The 18,854-nt window shown below is 38.2% G+C and overlaps 1 protein-coding gene and 2 non-coding genes across 3 annotated transcripts in view; all 3 read left to right on the forward strand.

Moving 5' to 3' along the window:
- The first annotated feature begins 151 nt into the window (after window positions 1-151).
- Window positions 152-18,854, forward strand: part of LOC106167660 (ubiquitin carboxyl-terminal hydrolase 9X-like) — a 45,935-nt gene continuing 27,232 nt past the window's right edge. The window contains exons 1-28 of the mRNA XM_086996676.1: window positions 152-291; window positions 1,474-1,739; window positions 6,959-7,255; window positions 7,625-7,737; window positions 7,947-8,052; window positions 8,460-8,575; window positions 8,882-8,948; window positions 9,274-9,458; window positions 9,783-9,921; window positions 10,515-10,667; window positions 10,886-10,990; window positions 11,519-11,842; window positions 12,122-12,272; window positions 12,398-12,485; window positions 12,682-12,805; window positions 13,048-13,151; window positions 13,479-13,596; window positions 13,858-14,162; window positions 14,403-14,531; window positions 14,755-14,866; window positions 15,331-15,468; window positions 15,980-16,231; window positions 16,623-16,777; window positions 17,080-17,314; window positions 17,585-17,710; window positions 18,035-18,198; window positions 18,522-18,630; window positions 18,776-18,831. Of these exons, the coding sequence (XP_086852802.1) occupies window positions 1,560-1,739; window positions 6,959-7,255; window positions 7,625-7,737; window positions 7,947-8,052; window positions 8,460-8,575; window positions 8,882-8,948; window positions 9,274-9,458; window positions 9,783-9,921; window positions 10,515-10,667; window positions 10,886-10,990; window positions 11,519-11,842; window positions 12,122-12,272; window positions 12,398-12,485; window positions 12,682-12,805; window positions 13,048-13,151; window positions 13,479-13,596; window positions 13,858-14,162; window positions 14,403-14,531; window positions 14,755-14,866; window positions 15,331-15,468; window positions 15,980-16,231; window positions 16,623-16,777; window positions 17,080-17,314; window positions 17,585-17,710; window positions 18,035-18,198; window positions 18,522-18,630; window positions 18,776-18,831 (4,151 nt within the window). The 5' untranslated portion in view covers window positions 152-291; window positions 1,474-1,559. The remainder of the gene's footprint in view (window positions 292-1,473; window positions 1,740-6,958; window positions 7,256-7,624; window positions 7,738-7,946; window positions 8,053-8,459; window positions 8,576-8,881; window positions 8,949-9,273; window positions 9,459-9,782; window positions 9,922-10,514; window positions 10,668-10,885; window positions 10,991-11,518; window positions 11,843-12,121; window positions 12,273-12,397; window positions 12,486-12,681; window positions 12,806-13,047; window positions 13,152-13,478; window positions 13,597-13,857; window positions 14,163-14,402; window positions 14,532-14,754; window positions 14,867-15,330; window positions 15,469-15,979; window positions 16,232-16,622; window positions 16,778-17,079; window positions 17,315-17,584; window positions 17,711-18,034; window positions 18,199-18,521; window positions 18,631-18,775; window positions 18,832-18,854) is intronic.
- Window positions 10,255-10,393, forward strand: LOC112041777 (small nucleolar RNA SNORA79). The gene has a single exon (XR_002886342.1). It is a non-coding gene; the product is annotated as a small nucleolar RNA SNORA79 (small nucleolar RNA).
- LOC112042321 (small nucleolar RNA SNORA79) lies at window positions 11,147-11,285 on the forward strand. Its single transcript, XR_002886474.2, has one exon. It is a non-coding gene; the product is annotated as a small nucleolar RNA SNORA79 (small nucleolar RNA).

Consider the following 18,854-nt stretch of genomic DNA (forward strand, 5'->3'; position numbering starts at 1 on the left):
CACACAATTATATAAAATATTTATTCTAGAATAGATTTGTTTATTAGCATAAACTAGCTTAAAGAAATCTTAATTATCACATGGAATGTATGTACTCTATAAAAAGACAAATGATTTGTAATAAAGAAATTGGTGAAATATTACATATTCATGCGTGGGTATGAACTACTTTTACGTAGGTCACTTGTTTACTTCCTAAAAAATTGAGCTACTGCTTATCAAACAAGAAACCAATGGTAATTGCAAGCAAGAGAGACCAAAAGAAAGCTGATAAGGACTGGAAAGTCTGCAGTAAGTCTCTTGCCATTTTAATTCTTTTAGGAGCTAAACATGGAAATAATGAACCCGGAATATGAAAATGGCGGTAGCCATATTGGATTTCTTCACAATGCATCTCAGACTGTTTCCTACATTTTAATTTACGATCATTCGCTATATGACAACCTCTGTCATATTTTGACAGATGTGCTGGTTGTATACATGCAACATAAAAAGAGCATACAAACGAAAGGTAGTGCTCTGCATCACTTGTTTTTCTACCGGCGTCTTTTTTCATTTAGTGCTGACATTCAGGAATTGAAATAAGGGGGGTTTCCATTAATATTTAGTATGAATTATTTTCAACTACAGAACCTTAATATATCCGGCTCATATCACACCTGAGTAACATATCAGCTTATCAAATGCAGAATAAATTGGCTTTCAGCCCAACCCCTTTCTGCAAAACCAAAACGGCTGGTAACTTTCATTTTCTTATCTGAAATCCAATGGAGGTAGATGATATAGAAATTTTACTTCTTGAAGTGTATGTGTAGGTGATTATTGTGCATGACTTAATTGTCCTGTGTTATGTTAACTTTTTAAATAGATCAACAAATTACAATGCTAATCACTGGTAAAGTTTGTCTAAATGAATTCTGCCTCACGTGGCCTAACTTCAAGTGTTAATTTATTCTCCATCATTCTGTACACCTAGGCCAGATAAAAACTGACATGAGAACAGTATGAACAATCCAACACACTAGCTGAGACATTTTTCCAGGGCTCTTCACATGAGACCCATAGATATCCTGAGTGTGGATAAAAATAGAAGCTGATATTTCAGCATTCATGAATAATATATTTGTCAGTATTTACAGAGTCATTTCAGGATACTTTTAAGAATGTGAAGGACAAAACAAACAGCCAGACCGACCTTGGAATTGTAATTCAGATTGCTTATTGTTTCAGATTGTCACTGACTGGCGAAGAAGAGTTTAATATACTACTGAGTGTCATTTTGATTTTAGTCTAGCTAAATGTTCACTCACTCACTCATTCACTCACACATGCTTGTTATTGTTCAGCTAGCCAACATATTGTGTTTTTATTGTCACATATTGTTGAAGTTCTATGCATTTTTGCCAGATTGCTGCATGTAAAACATGGATTTGCTATTGTGTGAAACCTTGAATTACCCAGCCAAATATACAGTTTCAGGGTGCCACAGATAGATACATAGAAGCTACAGTAGAATACACACACGCACAGTGTCTCAAACAACATTAACAGTGGCAGACATGGCACAGGATGGTAGCATGCAGCAGCAACAACAGCAGCAGCAGCCACAACAAGGAAGCACTGATGGACAGTCTGGTAACAACCAACAGCAGCAGGAACAGCAGCAGCAGCAACAGCAGCAGCAACAACAACAGGATACTGAAGAGACAGAGAAACCTGGTGCACAACAGCCTGTAGAGGTGGGTGTGATTGGCTGACAATGAGACTGCATTCCTATAACCCTATCATACGAGCAGGATGGATCTATGTCAGTGGGGATTCTTGCTAAGGGTGCAATCAATGTAATTAGCTTACTTGTCTGGCATGCCCCCTCGCAAAGCAACATGAACTACATACTGGACCACAAAGTTTTCCCTGACTCTACCACAGTACATTAAATTACAAAGGGGTGTGCCAGATGTTTAAGCCACTTAAACTGAACTCAATTTAGCAAGGATCCCTGATGAGTTGCATCAATCCAACTAGTACAATAGGGTTATGGGAACGCTGTCTTAGACCCCATTCCCAGAGATTAGATCGATCTACTTTAGATCGACCTAACTCCCTGGGGGTTCACGCTAAATAGCTGTCAGCCGAGCGGGCACGAAAGTTAATTATCCCCTTACAGCTTGTAGTAGGCGGCATGGACATGGACATTTATCTGACAGTAATCTAGTGAGACTCCCTGCGGGGATAGATCGATATAAAAGCTCTGGGAATACGCCCTTAGGCCCTCTTCATACTGGACTGGTCCACCTTGACAGGTTCTTGCTGTACATATGAATACACTATAGAAGGCTTAACTCCCTTTCAACGGTTGTCCACAAGTTTGCTTGCTTCCTTCTGTAAAGATCTATTATCAGTTGGCCATGTTGAACCTATTTATGTGGCTTTCTTATGGAATATACAGGCCGTGAAGTTAAATCCGTCAAAGTGGACCAACTCAGTAAAGAATGTTGCCTGATTTGAAAAAAGTCTTGGATGTAGAAAAAGTGCCTTCTGTACAAAAGCTACATCGGTCATTACCGTCAATGATGATGATGGTGATGATAATAATTTTTTTAGAACATAAATGTTTCAGTTTTTTTTTTTTTTTTAATCACTTCAGACTTTCTCAGTGTGTACCGAAATTTGGTTTGGTTTTTATTCTTGTTTCCTGAAGCTTCGTGCATATTAGCCATGAACAGTGAAACACAAACTGAGTGATGTCAGCTCAGCTTAGTCACTAGCTTATTATAGTTCAGTCTGCTACACTCTTGTATTTATATCATGTGCACTTTTTGTGTAATTGGTGAGATATTCTGGTTTGTGTAATGTTGTGTTTACATTGAAGTTTGTGTAATGTTGCATTCACATTGCAGATATGTTGGTCCTTTTTTTTTTTTAACCTGTCTGATTGAGCCTAGCACACCACAGGCAACAAATTTGTATTCTTTTTCAGTTAGTTTTATCCTCTGCTCAGTAATAGAGAAGGGTGAGACAGGCCAAGTTTTTTTTTTCTTACTGAAAAAAAAGTGGAAAAAATAACATAAGAGGGCTGATATACGAGCAATGTAAATGTAACTGCACCTTTGCAATATTAATGATGTTATCACCTTAATTGCCATTACTCTGCAAAGTGCCTTTTCAGGAAAACATGTGCCTTGCTCATTTTGCATTCAGATCTCTACTCTTATTTTATATCCAGTGAAAACATTTGTGTAAATATAGATCTTTGTTGCTTGCAAACTATGCTGTACAGAACTCTGTGCTTTCCTGGTATTGGGTTTGAAATTGAATTAAGAGGTTAAACACTTAGATTACGGTAAATGCTCACTGAATTTGAATTAAATGGATTAATTGACCTATCTTAATTCTTGTTTTGTTGGTTCCATCTTTAAAAACATTGCCTTTAAGTTAAGATTTTGGATGATGAGTTTAAGTCAAGTTAAGAAGTGTTCTTTTTTTGTTTTAAAGCTAAAATTGATAAATTTGAAATATTGGATTAATTGATATATTCAAAATTTAAGAGTAATTGCCGTACTGGCAGGCGACCAGAATCTATAGAGAGCATATGTTACATGTTGTCGTTTGAGGCTTTTAGCTTCAAGTTTTTACACCCATTTTGTATATCATCAGAAAGGAAAAGCTCCAGATAATTGTGTGGCATGTTTTATAAAGGGGATGAATCAAACTGTGAATGCATTAATCTGTTGGGACTAGTGATTATCTGTTGGCTGCAGTGCCAGCAATATTGTACTTTGGCGCCCCAGTCTTTGCTGTGCATGCATTGGAGGCCATTCAAAACAGGTTGATCTGCGGACTAACAGATCTGTGGACTAAATTATAAATATGGCCGACTAACTTAAAAGCAGTGCCGACTAATTCGATGATGGCATCCCTGTCTCCACACGTGCTGCAGTTAAACCTCGGAGCTGAGATTTAATCCTGTTTATGGCGCGTGTGGTGGCGGGGAGACTGTCAGAGGATTAAGCAGTGCTTCTTTGAAGTTTGATCGGCCGTATTTAGTCGGCGGATCAGTTAGTCAGTGGATCATCTGTTCTGAATGGCCTTTTGCATGTGTGTTGGTCATTATAATATTCCCTTAATCCTTGGTCATTTGGAAAAAGAGATGTTTGCAGGTTGGAAGTACATATATCTGTTCACCTTGGTTGAATAATGTGGTGATAATGGACAGCTATCCTCCACCTGGGTTTAGGGTTTAAGGAAATTTATATGTTGTTAGAACGCTTTAACCAGTCCAGTTTGTCCAATGATGTTATCCAAGGCTACTCCCTGGCATATCTGTGTTTTGAAATAATGCACTGAAAAACACTCATTACAAGTAAGTGGTAAACCCTGGGCAAAAATTACCCATAGACAAGAAAGCCTGTGCTCCTACAAGCTACTTATTTTTGTCATTGCTGTTTACTACAGTATTATGCCATTTCCAGGGTTGTGTCTGCTGCCTGGTGTCCTGTTTTTATAACAGTCTGGTTTATTGAAAATCTAACAGGAGTCAAGTGGGGCCTCTGTTTTCAGATTACTTAGCTGAATGCGCTTAGACAATTCTGAACACAACTCAAGTTTCAAATTGTCTTGTAAAATAGACAGTAAAGCATCACAGTCCATGAGAATAAAAGTGGTTTCATTTATTGCATGGTTCCCCAGTTTTATGGTTAGTGATCAATCAGGGACACATTTGGTTACTGTTAATATACTGCGGTATGGTAATTATTCAATAAATTCAAACAGCGTGAATGAATAATTTCCCCAAAATGTTTTGTTAATAGTAAAAGATTCATGAGTTTTGAAGATAGAGTTGGTTTCATCTCAAATAGTAGATTTCTGTCATTGTCACTGTCTGATAATGATAAATTGAGAAAAAAATAGAAAATAAAAAAAAAAGTGAAGCATTTGAAAATTTGCAGTAGTTACCATAATCTATCCAACAGGGGTTGAGTATTCTGCTGCTTTTATCTGTACAGAAGCCATTGATGTGTGCTGCACAAGTGGTTATCTTGAGACTTATGGCAGTTTGATTTTGTTGAATTATTAGACCTCATTATAGTAATGGATATTTTGTCCCCCAAAGGGAACTATAATCTAGTCAAACTGTCCACTTTGTTGGCATCATAGTTATTGTACCACTAGCAAGTAGAGCTAGAAGTAGTGGGGATATTATATGATGTGCAGTGAAGCTGCCTTAACCCTCTCTTTTTCCACTGGCAGTTTTCATGCTTCCATATGAATCTTTTATCTTTCCAGCTTTCAATATCAGAGAAACTTCTTTTCATGGGTTTAATTGCTGTGCATGGAACTATAAAATGATGTGCTCTTGTAATGATCTGAACACAAACAAATTATTATAATCTGCTGTCAGTCCTTCATAATCCTACTTGAGTATTACAACAGCTGTCTAATGTAGAATTGTCATCATATATTAGATGTTATTATGCTTGTTTATGTGCATGTCTTTGTGAACAGTTGAAGGTTGACATTAAGAATAGTTCTTAGGAAGAGTGCAGAGACTATGACCGCATTGAGGTGCACACATTTTACTAACTGGGTCTGTCCAACTCTATGGGATAATTGCCCATAAAGTGCAATCAGTAGAATCAGCTTAATCAGCTCACTATAGTTAATTACATCCCTACCTGCTCAGGTAGGTATGTCAGACAGTTAAGCTAATTCCACAATTTCACTTAAGCAGGAATCCGCTGCAGAGTTGGACCGACCCAGCTTGTATGATGTATGAATCTGAATGCGGTCTTTGCCCTCTGATTTAAAGGTGAGGGGAGGGGCACCCTTATATAATGAATGTCTAGACATTGTGGTGAAGGTCAGAATAAGGAAGTATACTCAGGGATATAACTCTGTTGTCAGGTGGATTCAGTATTGACTCGTTTCCTTCGAACTCAAATTATCATTTATCTTAGGCCGATCTAATGGAATGGAATTTTTTTTTCTATTAGCTGAAAGGTTGTGCCTTGCCTTACTCTAGTATCTAAGTAACTCGGACAAAATGTCAGATCTTAGTGTTCAAAAAAGGTTCAGCAAAGTCTACTGTATGTTAGAAAATGGACACATCTACATCTGTATATTTTTTGTCACCTGCCTATGTTTTATATATTAACATACAATTTATTAATAATAACAAATAAAAAGTCCTTAAAATTAACCTTTTTTTTAACAAGGATGGCAGATTTCCTCTAAATGAAAGAACATCTTTTTAAAGTGGAATGTTCTTTCTTAGATCTTGGCAGAAATTGCTGGCATTGCTGTTTGAAATATAAGTATTGATTGAAAAGTGGATGCAGAACAATAGCAGGGTATAATTTGCGTTGAAGATAATGGATGTAGAGCTAGGATTCATGTAATTTTGAAATCTGACGTATCTCTGATATGCAATAAGCTGTTACTGAGTGATAATCTTAGCTTGGCTTTTCCATAAGTGATAAGAAAAACTGAATGAATGTACACAGCTTTTGCTGGGGTATGTTGTAGTTATTCAATATTAATAGATTGTCACTGCTTGAATTGCATCGAGTCTTATTTTTTTGTATCACATCCTGTTTCATTCAAAATAACCAATTTTAATGGTTGCCTTAGGCAATAAAACCTTCCTAGTTTTCTCTTAGTGTGGAGATCTTTTTAAAATAGCTTTGGGTTAAAGTGTTGGGAGTATTTTATGCTAACATGTAGAAGGTTCTCTTTTCATGTTGCTGTTGCCTGAGTCTGACAGCATAACCAAAGTTAAAGACGCAATTCTTGCTAAGCAATATATGGATAGCAAATATTAGTTTTGCATCAAACTATCTATGATGGCACATGGCTTCAAATGCATGTGAGGCTCAAGAATGGTTATGTTCAAATTATACCATTATATATTTATAATAATTTTGGTCTTTGCTAATTGTCCTGTTTATATTTCCACCAGCATGATGAAACAGGGAATGGGGATGCCCCAGTTGAGCTGGCAGAGGGAGAGGAGCCCGACTTCCCAATAGCTGAGCTGGCCCGCCTGGATGAGATGATCAATCGTCCGCGCTGGGTGGTACCCGTCCTGCCCAAGGGGGAGCTGGAGGTCCTCTTGGAGGCTGCCTTGGACCTGTGCAAGAAGGAGCTGGACACGAGAAGCGAGGCCTGCCAGAGGTTCTTCAGGGAAGGCCTGACCATCTCTTTCACCAAGATCCTCACTGATGACGCTGTCAGTGGATGGAAATATGAAATACATGTGAGTTAGGCTTCAGTAATAGGATGTTTGTTAGTCTGTGCAGCTGTCTCTCAGCATTCCAGGGAATTTTTCTTTGTTTTTTTCTTGATTGATATATTGATTTTGAAAATATATTGATTTTCCCTTTTTCACTAAACAAACAAGGTTAAAAAGAAGTAAGTAATGGATCAGTGACTATATTATGAAAGCATCCTGTTGTTTTTTACCAGTTAAATGTCAGACAGATAGAAATCAGTGACAATATCCTGCATAAGAACAACTGCCAATTTTGACTTCCAAGAAAAAAAATGCATCTTGGAATCAAATAAGGATGTTGGTTTTCCTGTTTGGATTGACTATGTTTGCATTATTTAAATATTTTTGTTCCAGAAATGCATCATGAAGAACTCGGAGCGTCTGGTTGAGCTGTGTGTTAGCAAACTGGCACAGGACTGGTTCCCTCTCTTAGAGCTACTAGCCATGGCTCTGAACCCTACTTCTAAGTAAGTGGCAATGTTTTATGTAGTGTGTTTTCATGTGTTGGATATTGCCAAACTGATAATACAAAGTCAAAAAAAATAAAATATAGTAAATGGATATATAAGATGAGCTAAAATGAGATGAACTAAAATACTTTAAGACGTCCAGGTATGATTATCTAAATATAAAATATAGATACATATTAATACCCCTGCTGCGTTCTCTGTTATAGGTTTCATGTGTATAACAGCACAAGACAATCTGAGTCAGTTCCTGCTGGGTCCACACCAGCTGAGGATGAGCTGTATGCTAGGCCTCCAGATCCAAGAACTCCCAGGGTAAGTTAAGGAGGCTTATATGTATTGCTTCAGATGAAATATTGATGACATTTTGTGGGTCACTTGTTGATAGAAGTAAGGTGTGAATGATGGAATGTAGCAGTGAATACTCAAAGCATGTTATGTATGGAATTCCCCACAGTGTCTGATATTTGGAGCCATTTTGTTATAAGGTTTTATATTTACTGTGCTGTCTTTAGGAGGAAATTACTTGAAGCGAAATAGTAGGCTTTTTTAAGCAAAATTGCCTTTGTACTCTATTTTTGCTAGATTTGGTGACAACAGAAAATCATTTTACATTTTCATTTTTGTCAAATGTTAAAGTGAACCCAGATTTTTTGAAAGCATTGTGTTCGTAATATGATGATTCCTGTTGATTTGATGCACCCATATGTTCTTGCCTTCAGGGCTGGTTGGTTGATCTGGTCAACAAATTTGGGCAGTTGAATGGATTTCAAATCCTGCTAGATAGATTTACTAAAGGTCCTCAACTGACAGTACCTGTGATTGCTGCTTTGATAAGGTAAGTTTTGACCTTAACATTGCCATGTTTCGTGTACCATCATTATTTCCAATACAGAGACACCAAACACATGGTGACACCTATCAGATTGATTTCTGAGGTACTGCTTCTCTAACACACTGTTACACCTTCCACAGTCCTTTAAAACTATGTTCCATGTACACACTGTCATACCTAACACACTTCTCCTTCAGGGAGAAGGGGGGGGGGGGGTCAACTGCCCTTTTTAACCAGCTTACATACAATCTTTCAATTTTCACAAATGAATACAAGCTTCTTTCATGTCTATATGTCAATCTTTTCCAGGCCATTTGGACTGTGTTTTGAAGTCCTCACCCCACAGACAGTAGAGAAGTATTTCATGCCTGTTGTGGTAAGTGGCAGACATTTAATGCATTCCAGTTTAACATTACAAGAACCATGTTGCAAGTACATTTACATTAGTGTCGTGTAGCATTTTGTTTATCTGGTTTTGTTGAACATAATATTTTTCATGTGTCATACTAGAAGGAAAAACAAAATTTTAAAGTGAAATAAAGGAAAAATTACCATTGGAATTTGAATACTGTTAGCTTTTGGTGAATATTTTACTCACCACTGGAATTCTTGTATTATGTAGTTCTATCTGAAGGTAGATGTCAACATGAATGCAAGAAAGTAGTCTTATCTTTTAGTGACTTACTTTCCTCATTACACAGGAAATTGTCCCAAAGTTCTTAGAAAATCTAACAGATGAAGAATTGAAAAAGGAATCTAAATCAGAAGCCAAAAATGATGCTTTGTCAGGGATTATCAAGGCTTTGAAGTGTCTCATGTCCAGGATTCCCAACCAGGAAGAAACTGTCAAAAATCTAGAGATTTTCAGGTTAAAAATGATACTAAGGTAAGATGAACTTTTTCCTTTGCTGACATACACGCAAATTGAATTTTTTTCTTAGCACTTTACGAGGTCAGCAATGCATTTTGCACTCTGTAATGTCTGGAGGTGGATTAGATTTTTTCAACTGAGATTTTTTTTAAGTCAGATACTGAGAAATAAATGAAACTTTTGTTGTGACTTCCATGTTGCTGCAGATCATATTATCAGCAAGAAGTATTTTGGTAATCATATACATATTAGAATTGCTTACAGGTGTTTTCAGAATTCATCTGTCAATGACAAGGTGAATTTTCATGAAAAAAACACGAGTATTGAAACTTGTTCCAGGTTGCTGCAGATCTCGTCTTTCAATGGCAAGATGAATGCTCTGAATGAAGTGAACAAGGTGATCACTAGCGTATCCTACTACACACACCGCCATGCTCAGATGGAGGAGGACGAGTGGCTCACAGCAGAAAAGATGGCGGTAAGATGGATAGCTGTGACAGCATCAGTACATTAGGAGCAGAGAAATAGTAGTCAAAAGTTGATACAATTTGGGCAGTGTTTTGACTTGGGGTCTTAGGCCCCATTCAGAATAGGGGACTAACTAGTCCAAGTGTCAAGTATGGCAACCCACTACAAAGGTTGCCGTCTTATCCGCTTATAGACACTGAATAGATATCCCGTGGGGAAGTATTCAAATTGGTCAGACATATCTGACCCTAGGACTAGTTAGTCCCCTATTCTGAATGGGGCCTAAGACCCCAAGTTGCCAGTCTTCGTTAACTGTGTCAGTAAAAAACTGAGAGGGTTATACTGATGACGTTCCCTGTGCATTTCTAAGAATAAATGTATGGTTTTAGTTCATCAGAGAGAAAAGTGAATTCTTCACCCACCCCCGTCTTTCACAGTTGGTACTGTGCCATGCAGGGCTGGATTTGCGGGTTCATACATCCTTTTTTATCCTATCAAAAATATTTAACTTCACTGCTGTATTTCTCATCTTTAATTTGGCAAGTGTCCTTCTGTGCTATAACTTTAGTCTAAACTATATATTTTTGTTGTTTTATTTTCTAGGAGTGGATTCAGGAGAACAAAGTTTTAGACATAGTGTTGAGGGACAGCCTGCACCAGCCCCAGTATGTGGAGAAACTGGAGAAGATTCTTCGCTTCATGATCAAAGAGAAAGCCTTGACGCTGGAGGACTTGGACAAGTTGTGGGAGGCACAGGTATAGTAATAATGATATGATAAGTTTAATAAAACATAGCAACCAAAAGGTTGAAGTTGTTCCAAAAATGAATAAGAATAAAATACAGGAAAAAAACATGGCCTTGTTCTCAACATTTATCCCAACTTTTCTACATTATTCTGTATGATTACATTATTTATTTTCTCATGCCGCAAAATTTAAATTTGTACTCCAACTTGTACAACATCATATTCCAGGCTGGCAAACATGATGCCATAGTGAAGAATGTCCACGACTTACTGGCCAAGTTAGCCTGGGATTTCTCCCCTGACCAGTTGGACCATCTGTTTGAGTGCTTTCAGGTGAGTGTCAACTCTGTGTTAAGATGGAGAGAATATCTTGTCAGAGGGGTTTTGAAATATTGAATCCAGAAGAGCTGTTAGTCTGAGCACCTTTTAGTTTTGTTGAAGAGTATTTTCTGCTTTATTTCTTTTTGGATAATTTTGATTATATCACACTGATGACGTTCCCTATGCATTTCGAAGAATAAATGTATGGTTTTAGTTCATCAGAGAGAAAAGTGAATTCTTCACCCACCCTCGACTTTCACAGTTGGTACTGTGCCGTGCGGGGATGGATTTGCGGGTTCAGACATTTGATTTGTGGGGAAAAAAATAACATATGGGTTTGAATTTTTGTAGACTCAAACTGGCATAGTTAAGCCAAATGTTAAGGTTCATTTACTTTAGCAAAAGGAAAAAGTGAAAAAATATTTTGAAATTATGCCATCACTGTTTGTCACTGGTTTAACTTAAAGCAATTGATGTGCCCCATTTGTATTTACAAAATGTTTCACAACTTGTCTCATCACATACACCGTACCTTTCTAGGGGAGCTGGGCACACGCCTCCAAGAAACAAAGAGAAAAGCTGCTGGAGTTGATCCGTCGTCTGGCAGAGGACGATAAAGAGGGTGTCATGGCAAACAAGGTGCTTGGCCTCCTCTGGAACCTGGCCCACAGCGAGGATGTCCCCACGGACATCATGGACCAGGCCCTGAATGCCCACATCAAGATCCTAGACTATAGCTGCTCGCAGGACAGAGATGCACAGAAGATGCAGTGGATCACGGCCTTTGTGGATGAGCTGAGGAATGATAAGTGGGTGCTCCCTGCCTTGAAGCAGATCAGGGAGATTTGTCAGTTGTTTACAGAGGTGTGTATAGTTTTGTGTGTGTATTGCATTAGATGAGAACATTTTGATTCCTGGGTCACACATTGGACCTGCTAATGATGTAAATTTTTCCTAAACTAGTATGTTGCACATTATAGATTTTTTCTGATGCTATAATATAAATTTACTGAAGTAAACTAAAATCCATCTTGTTTATTTTATTTTTATTTTATTTTTTTGAGAAATAAGGGCATAAAAATAAATGTTTAATCGACCTTTAGAGAGCTCATTAATAACTTGTATATCATCTTCCTTTCACAGCAACCCCAGAATTTCACTCACCCACAGAGGACGCCACATGTCTTCTACAGGAACAATGTGATAGGCCAACTCCAGAACACTCACTCCATAGTAATGCTGGTGGCACAGAACCTCACTTTGTATATGAAGAAGGCCAGGGTTTATGCTAAAGGTAAGTTACTGCACTCAGTTGTAGTTTATTTGTGAACAATTAGATGTAATCAGATCAATCTCTAAGACAATGATAGGTTACAAATCATTGTGTAAATTTTCATTTTATTATTATTTTTTTCACAGAGCACCCAGAAATTCAACCTGAAGATATATTACCAGATGGACGTTTTAATCATATACAGCAAGTACAAGAAAGGCTCAAGTTTTTAAGGTAATGGCAACAATATCCCCTGCATGATTGCAAACCAAGATCACAGTAACATTAAAGGGATGCTACTTATTGTGTGACACGAAAAATTGGTAGGGGTGGGGGTAGCACGCATCCATACACCCATGTACAGACACACGTACGCACATATGCATGCACACGGAAGTAGGATTTCAATGTGTTCTGTTTTCTGTTGCAGGTTTTTGTTAAAAGATGGGCAGCTGTGGCTGTGTGAGCCTCAGGCCAAGCAGATCTGGACCTGCTTAGCAGAGAATGCCATATATCTTAGTGATAGAGAAGCCTGCTTCAAGTGGTTTTCTAAGGTAGGTGTATTTTTCAGATAATACACTAAACAGTTGTAGATGATTATTATAATACCAAATTTAAAAAAAAAGCAACCTTATATTTCAAGTGCCAAAATGTGAAAAATATTCCATTTGCATTTAAAAAAGATTTGATCAGAACTCTTTGAAGTAAACACATAACCACATATATGTGTATTTGATGCAGATGTTACAATACATTCTCAGTTGTAATGTTGACTGTACATTTGATATAATTCTAGTTAATGGGGGAGGAGCCAGACCTTGACCCAGAAATCACCAAAGATTTTTTTGAGAACAATATACTTCAGTTAGAGCCCCCACTACTTACAGAGAATGGAATGAAGTAAGTGCTGACAGTGCTTCTTTATAATTCAAAAACAGAATTATGACATAATTAAGATTTTAATACATTGTTAATGCAAGGGCAATAGTACAAACCCAGAAAAAAAAAGAAAAATAAAAAAATGTGGTTAGGCCTTTAGTGTTGTTTACCCAACCTGCAAAATATTACATCATGTTATTTGAAAGATTAACATAGTATTGAGAAAATTTAAAATATGTCTCAGTCTCTTCATTTAATGATGAGCCAGTTAACTTGTGAGTGAAAAATGTCAATTTTATACAATTGTGCAACTTTTTAACTTAATTCCTTTTGGGAATTGTCTTCCAGTTGTTTTGATAGGTTCTTCAAAGCGGTCAATGCCAAAGAGTCTAAGCTAATGGCCAAACGTCGCGGAGGTTATGTGATGGACGACATAGAGTTAATAGGACTGGATTATTTATGGAGGGTGAGGAATCTAAATTGATTACCCTCAAAATTAGGAGATGAAACTTTCAGAAACATTTAAGGAAAGTTAATAAATTAATGCCTAAAACATCTTATTGAAAATAACAGGACCTGATAGAAAATATATGTTTATAGCAATGTTTAAGTAGCAAGATTTACTCAGTGGGCAACATCACTTAAACACAACAATGTGAAATGTAGTATTATTTTATAAATTTAATAATATTTCATCACTAATAGACAGCATTCCATTACGCTACAGGTAGTAATATATGGCAGTGAAGAAGTAGCAGAGAAAGCCGTAGCCCTGATGAGGGAAGTCTACACAAACCTAGGTCCTCACCTCCAGTCTAGCCAGCTGGCGATCCACGAGGACTTCCTGTCTATTTGTCGAGACAGGATGAAGGCCATGTATGACACGGTGACGGCGCTGCAGAAGGACAAGGACAGCCTCAAGGTGGACCAGGAGTCCACGCGGATCATCCGGGTTATGACGTTATTGAGGGAGTATATACAAGAGTGTGATGACACACATGGCGAGGAGAGGGCAATTTTACCTTTGAATAGGTCAGTTGCTGTCGTGGATATTATAGCAGAGATCTCTGTCATGTTTGTCTGTTTGATTCTATGCCAAATTAAATTCGTTTCAGGGAGATGGGTGTATTTAAGACTTGCTCACACTTTTGATAAATATGTGTAGATTTTGAATTCACTTTTAATCTTATTTCTAAGTTCTACAACATTGTTGAGAGGCAAAGCTGAGATTTATGTATTGAATCAAAACGCACAAATTTTTTTTCTCAACAGGGCTTGTCGCGGCAAACACATAGGTATCGTAGTGAGGTTTCCCAATCATGGCCGCCAGGTTGACGACATGGAGGTGTGGTCACATACTAATGACACGATTGGCTCAGTGAGGAGGCAGGTGTTACACAGGTGAGTTGGACCTGTCAGTGGAAGTAGCACAGGGGTATGTGAAATAGGAGTGGCACACCTTCCTGTGGGTGTTGAGACTGCAGTGGCAACATGAATTCCGTTGCTGTGAAAATGATGAAACTTCAAATCTTTATTTAATGAAGACTGAAAGCTGGTAGTAACATGCTGATTTGGAAATTTGATTTGGAAATTAGAATTATTTGATAAGTTTGCTTTGTTTCAGGCTAAAAGCCAACAGTAGTAACCTGAAGTTAGACCTGTATGTCAATGGAGAGATTCTGGACCCCACTGAAGACAGGAGACTGGTGTCGCAGGTCCCAATTAGGGATAAAACGGTAAGAGAAACTATTATAACATTATATGTATTTATATTAATGGCATAAATGTTTTTCACCTGAGAATGGAGAATTAAAAAAAAAAAAAAAAACTTTTGTTACTGTTATTATACAATGTAAAAACAGCCAAGGTCAGATAGCAACTAATACACAGGCTTTTTCCTGCAAATTCTGTTATAGAATTATTGCAATGTCTGCGACATCAGCTCCTGTCAGAAGCATCAGACTTGAATATTTGATGTCAGAATTGAAAAAGTTACTAGTTCTATCTGTCTAGTGGAAATTTTAACCAATGGTTTTAGATGATTTTTCCATTATCACACTTTATCATTGTGCTGGTTTATATTTTACTTGACTATTAGCTTAATGAGGCTTACAAGTGGGATGAAAAGTTTTAAGGGGGAGAAAGATAATGCATACTGGTGTATATAATCTAAATTATGTGTCCTATTTTATGCTTTCAGTTAATCACAGCCAAGTTGTCTCAGATGGGGACCAACATGCCGTCTAGTCCTGATAGCAGTAGTGATAGCTCCACAGGGTCTCCACACACAGCATATGATGGCCCTAATCTGGAGGCAGAGCAGCTCTTACCTGGAGTGGTAAGTAGAATGTTGTCTTAGGGGGGTGATAGCAGTAGTGATAGCTCCACAGGGGCTCCACACACAGCATATGATGGCCCCAATCTGGAGGCAGAGCAACTCTTACCTGGAGTGGTAGGTAGAATATTGTCTTAGGGGGTGATGATTGTGGTGATAAATATTGGTAATTGGGATTGTGAATATAAGGAATACTTAACTTGAAGGGAAACGGAAATAAAAACAGAAGTGATGCTTGATGTGCTTGTAAAATTCATCACACCAGCTGTCATTTGATATTTTTAATGATAGCATTATTTATATTGACAAATTTTTTCAACAATTTGTGCCTTTTGGCATTTTTAAAAGATGTGTATCTTGGAATAAGTATATCACACTTATACTGTCCAATTTGTGAATCCCTCTTATGTGACCCAATATTTGTATTTCATTGTTATTTGCACATCATAACCTAATTATGTTAATCATACATGCAACTTGTTATATTAATGAAGTGCACTTATCATATTTCCAGATCATGTGCCATACAGCCCACTATGTACAGTTCTTGTTTCAACTCTCCGACTTGGGAAGCAATCTGCAGATCCCCAAACTACGCGACAGCGCACGTGCGTTACTAAAGATAATCCCTCCTGACAAACACAGCGTGGACAGGTTACGTGGTATCTGTGATCAGCATGCGAAGCACGGCGCAGCCTCTCTTGCTCCAACACTAGAGTCTGTGTTCTTCTGTCAGTCGCCAACACAAGTCTTGTATTATCTGGAGGTAAGAAATCCAAGACTGAGTAGCAGTGTGAATTGAGCATCTGAAATAGTGTTTAAAAAGGTGAAACTGGTTTTGAAAAGAACTCATTTATCTTGATGGAAATTCATCTGTTTAGTCTTTTGTTTCTGACATATGCTTAAACTTTTCATTTTCTACACATACCTAACAATGCCTTCAGTCCTTACTGTGCCCTTCCTCAGTGTGTGTTCCTCTGAGACTGATCATTTATGGTCAGTGGAATGTTGCGTCTTTAAAAACACAAGTCTGTAGTATTTGAAGGTTACAACACTTAACTGATTAAGATTGCTTCTTGTCATTTTATCATAAAGTGGATCAGATATTATTAGTATGTATTTTACTTACATAATTTTGACATACTATCTTTCTCCAGGTGGCGTACACATTACTGATGCCGGCCTCCAATCCACTGTCAGAGGAAGCGTTCCAGTTCCAGGTGGACTTCATCAAGAGCGGGGGTGTGGCTGCCACACTGAACATGCTGACAAAGAATAACTTTTTGTCAAATGCTGACTTGCCAACAAAAAGGTAAGGGCATCATGTAGGTCTGAAATCAGTGACCAGTCAAAGTGATGAGAAGGCGATAACAGCTAAGTCAACGTAATTATTTATAGTAACAACAAAAACTGTAAGTCTAGAAATAGTACCAGAAGCAGGGCATATATTACAGAACAAGATTGAGGACTGGACATATTAGAACCGAGGTGCTATTGGCCTCAGCAAAATGTTGGAAGAAGATGAAGTCTACATTCTATAGACTTGCTTGGGAATGTCACAGGTAAAACTTGGGTCCATGTTTATGATAACCTGTCGTGTCCTCATCTCCCCAGGTCTGCCTTCCTCCCCATCTTGAAGATCTGTAAACTCTTGCTGACCACAGTGGGACACGCCATAGTGGGCGTGGTGGCGGAGGCGTGTCAGTCCGACTCTCCCACACAGATCACAGCCAGTGAACACAGTCACGCTGTCCTCATACAGACGGCTCTCCACCACATGCCTAACCCTGGGTCAGAGTACATGTTGAGGAATGTGGCAGCCAGGCTTGGGGCTTTTCTGAAGGAAGAGGTGAGGGGTAAAGGGGTATATAGCTTTTTAAGGTCTTAAAATAAATAAATGGATAATTTCGAGTTGTTTGCAGTCATTTTTTTATCCTGTGCATTTCGATCACTTTTGATCGTTTCATGACTTCACAACAGTAGCAGGCTATATTAACACAAGTGGTGAAAGTGTAGAAAAGTTTTATAGTGGTGGGTTGTTTGTCAAATTTTTGCTGTAAAAAAGTACCAACTAAATGTTGAATTAGGAATTACTTATGTATAAATGTGCCTTTATCAGGCTGTGGGTACCAAGCCAGACCTGACCACTATCAAAGCCCTGCAGAAGATTGCCTGGGCAGCGTCCAGTGGCTGTGTCCAGCTGGTCAGTGCAACCAGTGAGGACATACATAAGGCTCATGAGAAGGTGAGAGAGAGAGAGAGAGAGAGAGAATTTGGGAAGGGGGTGGGCAATCAAATTTAATGAAAATGAATTGTCAAAAAAAGTTTCAAAGTCTCCAAAGGACATACATAATATGATACTTACCTAGACAGAGAGGAGAGGGGAAGAGAGAGGGGAAGAGAGAGGGAGAATTTGGAATGGGGGGAGTCAACCAAATGAAGTGAAAAAGATCATTCAAAACAAAGTAAATGAAGACAATTTACACATACAAGACATAATACATAGTATATTTTGCTGATCTGCACATAACACACATAATACAACATCCATACCTGTATCCAATTCCAGGCTGACAGTAGTAAGCAGGACCCTGAAGATATCAGTGTGTGTAAGGAGTCTCTGGAGTGTCTGACCATCTCCCTGGCTCTGTGTCCCTCTGCCCTGGAGACCCTCAGTAAGGACAAGGCATGGCAGTGCTTTATAGTGGACCTACTACTACTCAGCAAGAGCAGGTATGGCCCCAGTTATAGTATGTTAAGTTAATATGTCCATTGGACTGAAAGAAAAACTTTGCAGAATTTAAATCAGGTGTTGGTTTAGTTTTACCAAGGGAATATTGAATGAATTAATTAAAGGGATTTCTAACTTTATAGCTCTTTGATACAGCTGCAAAAACCAATTTCTGAATCAGTTTGTGTTAAGCTTTGGGTATGTATGTACCGACATTGTGCACACGCACGCACGCACACACACATACCTACCTACCTACCTTTAAACTTGCATCTCAAATCATCCGTACCTTGATTCGCTGATCACAGCTCCTCTTGTCCTCTAGGTCTGTACGTGCTGCCTCCTGTGAGCAGTTATACCTGATAGCCTCCAAGTGCAGCAGTGGACACAGACCCTTGGTCTTTTTTGTCACCCTGCTGTTCACAGTTTTACAGGTGAGAACACTGGTGTACTGCCACACACAGTACATTTGGCAGTAGACCAAATCTATAGTGTACTTTGCCCCAAAATAAATTCAAGTTACTGTAATAAATTAGGAAGTTCAGATTTTCTTAAAATTGTGTTTTGTTACTTTTTCAGAGTCATGCTAAGGACTATGCCAAACAAGCGCATGATTATTTCCAGCTTCTTTGTAGGTAAGTTGTAGATATATTTTACT

The sequence above is a fragment of the Lingula anatina genome, chromosome 10 (genome assembly GCF_051362555.1).
Source record: "Lingula anatina isolate TDL-2025a chromosome 10, LinAna3.0, whole genome shotgun sequence".
Lineage (NCBI taxonomy): Eukaryota > Metazoa > Brachiopoda > Lingulata > Lingulida > Lingulidae > Lingula > Lingula anatina.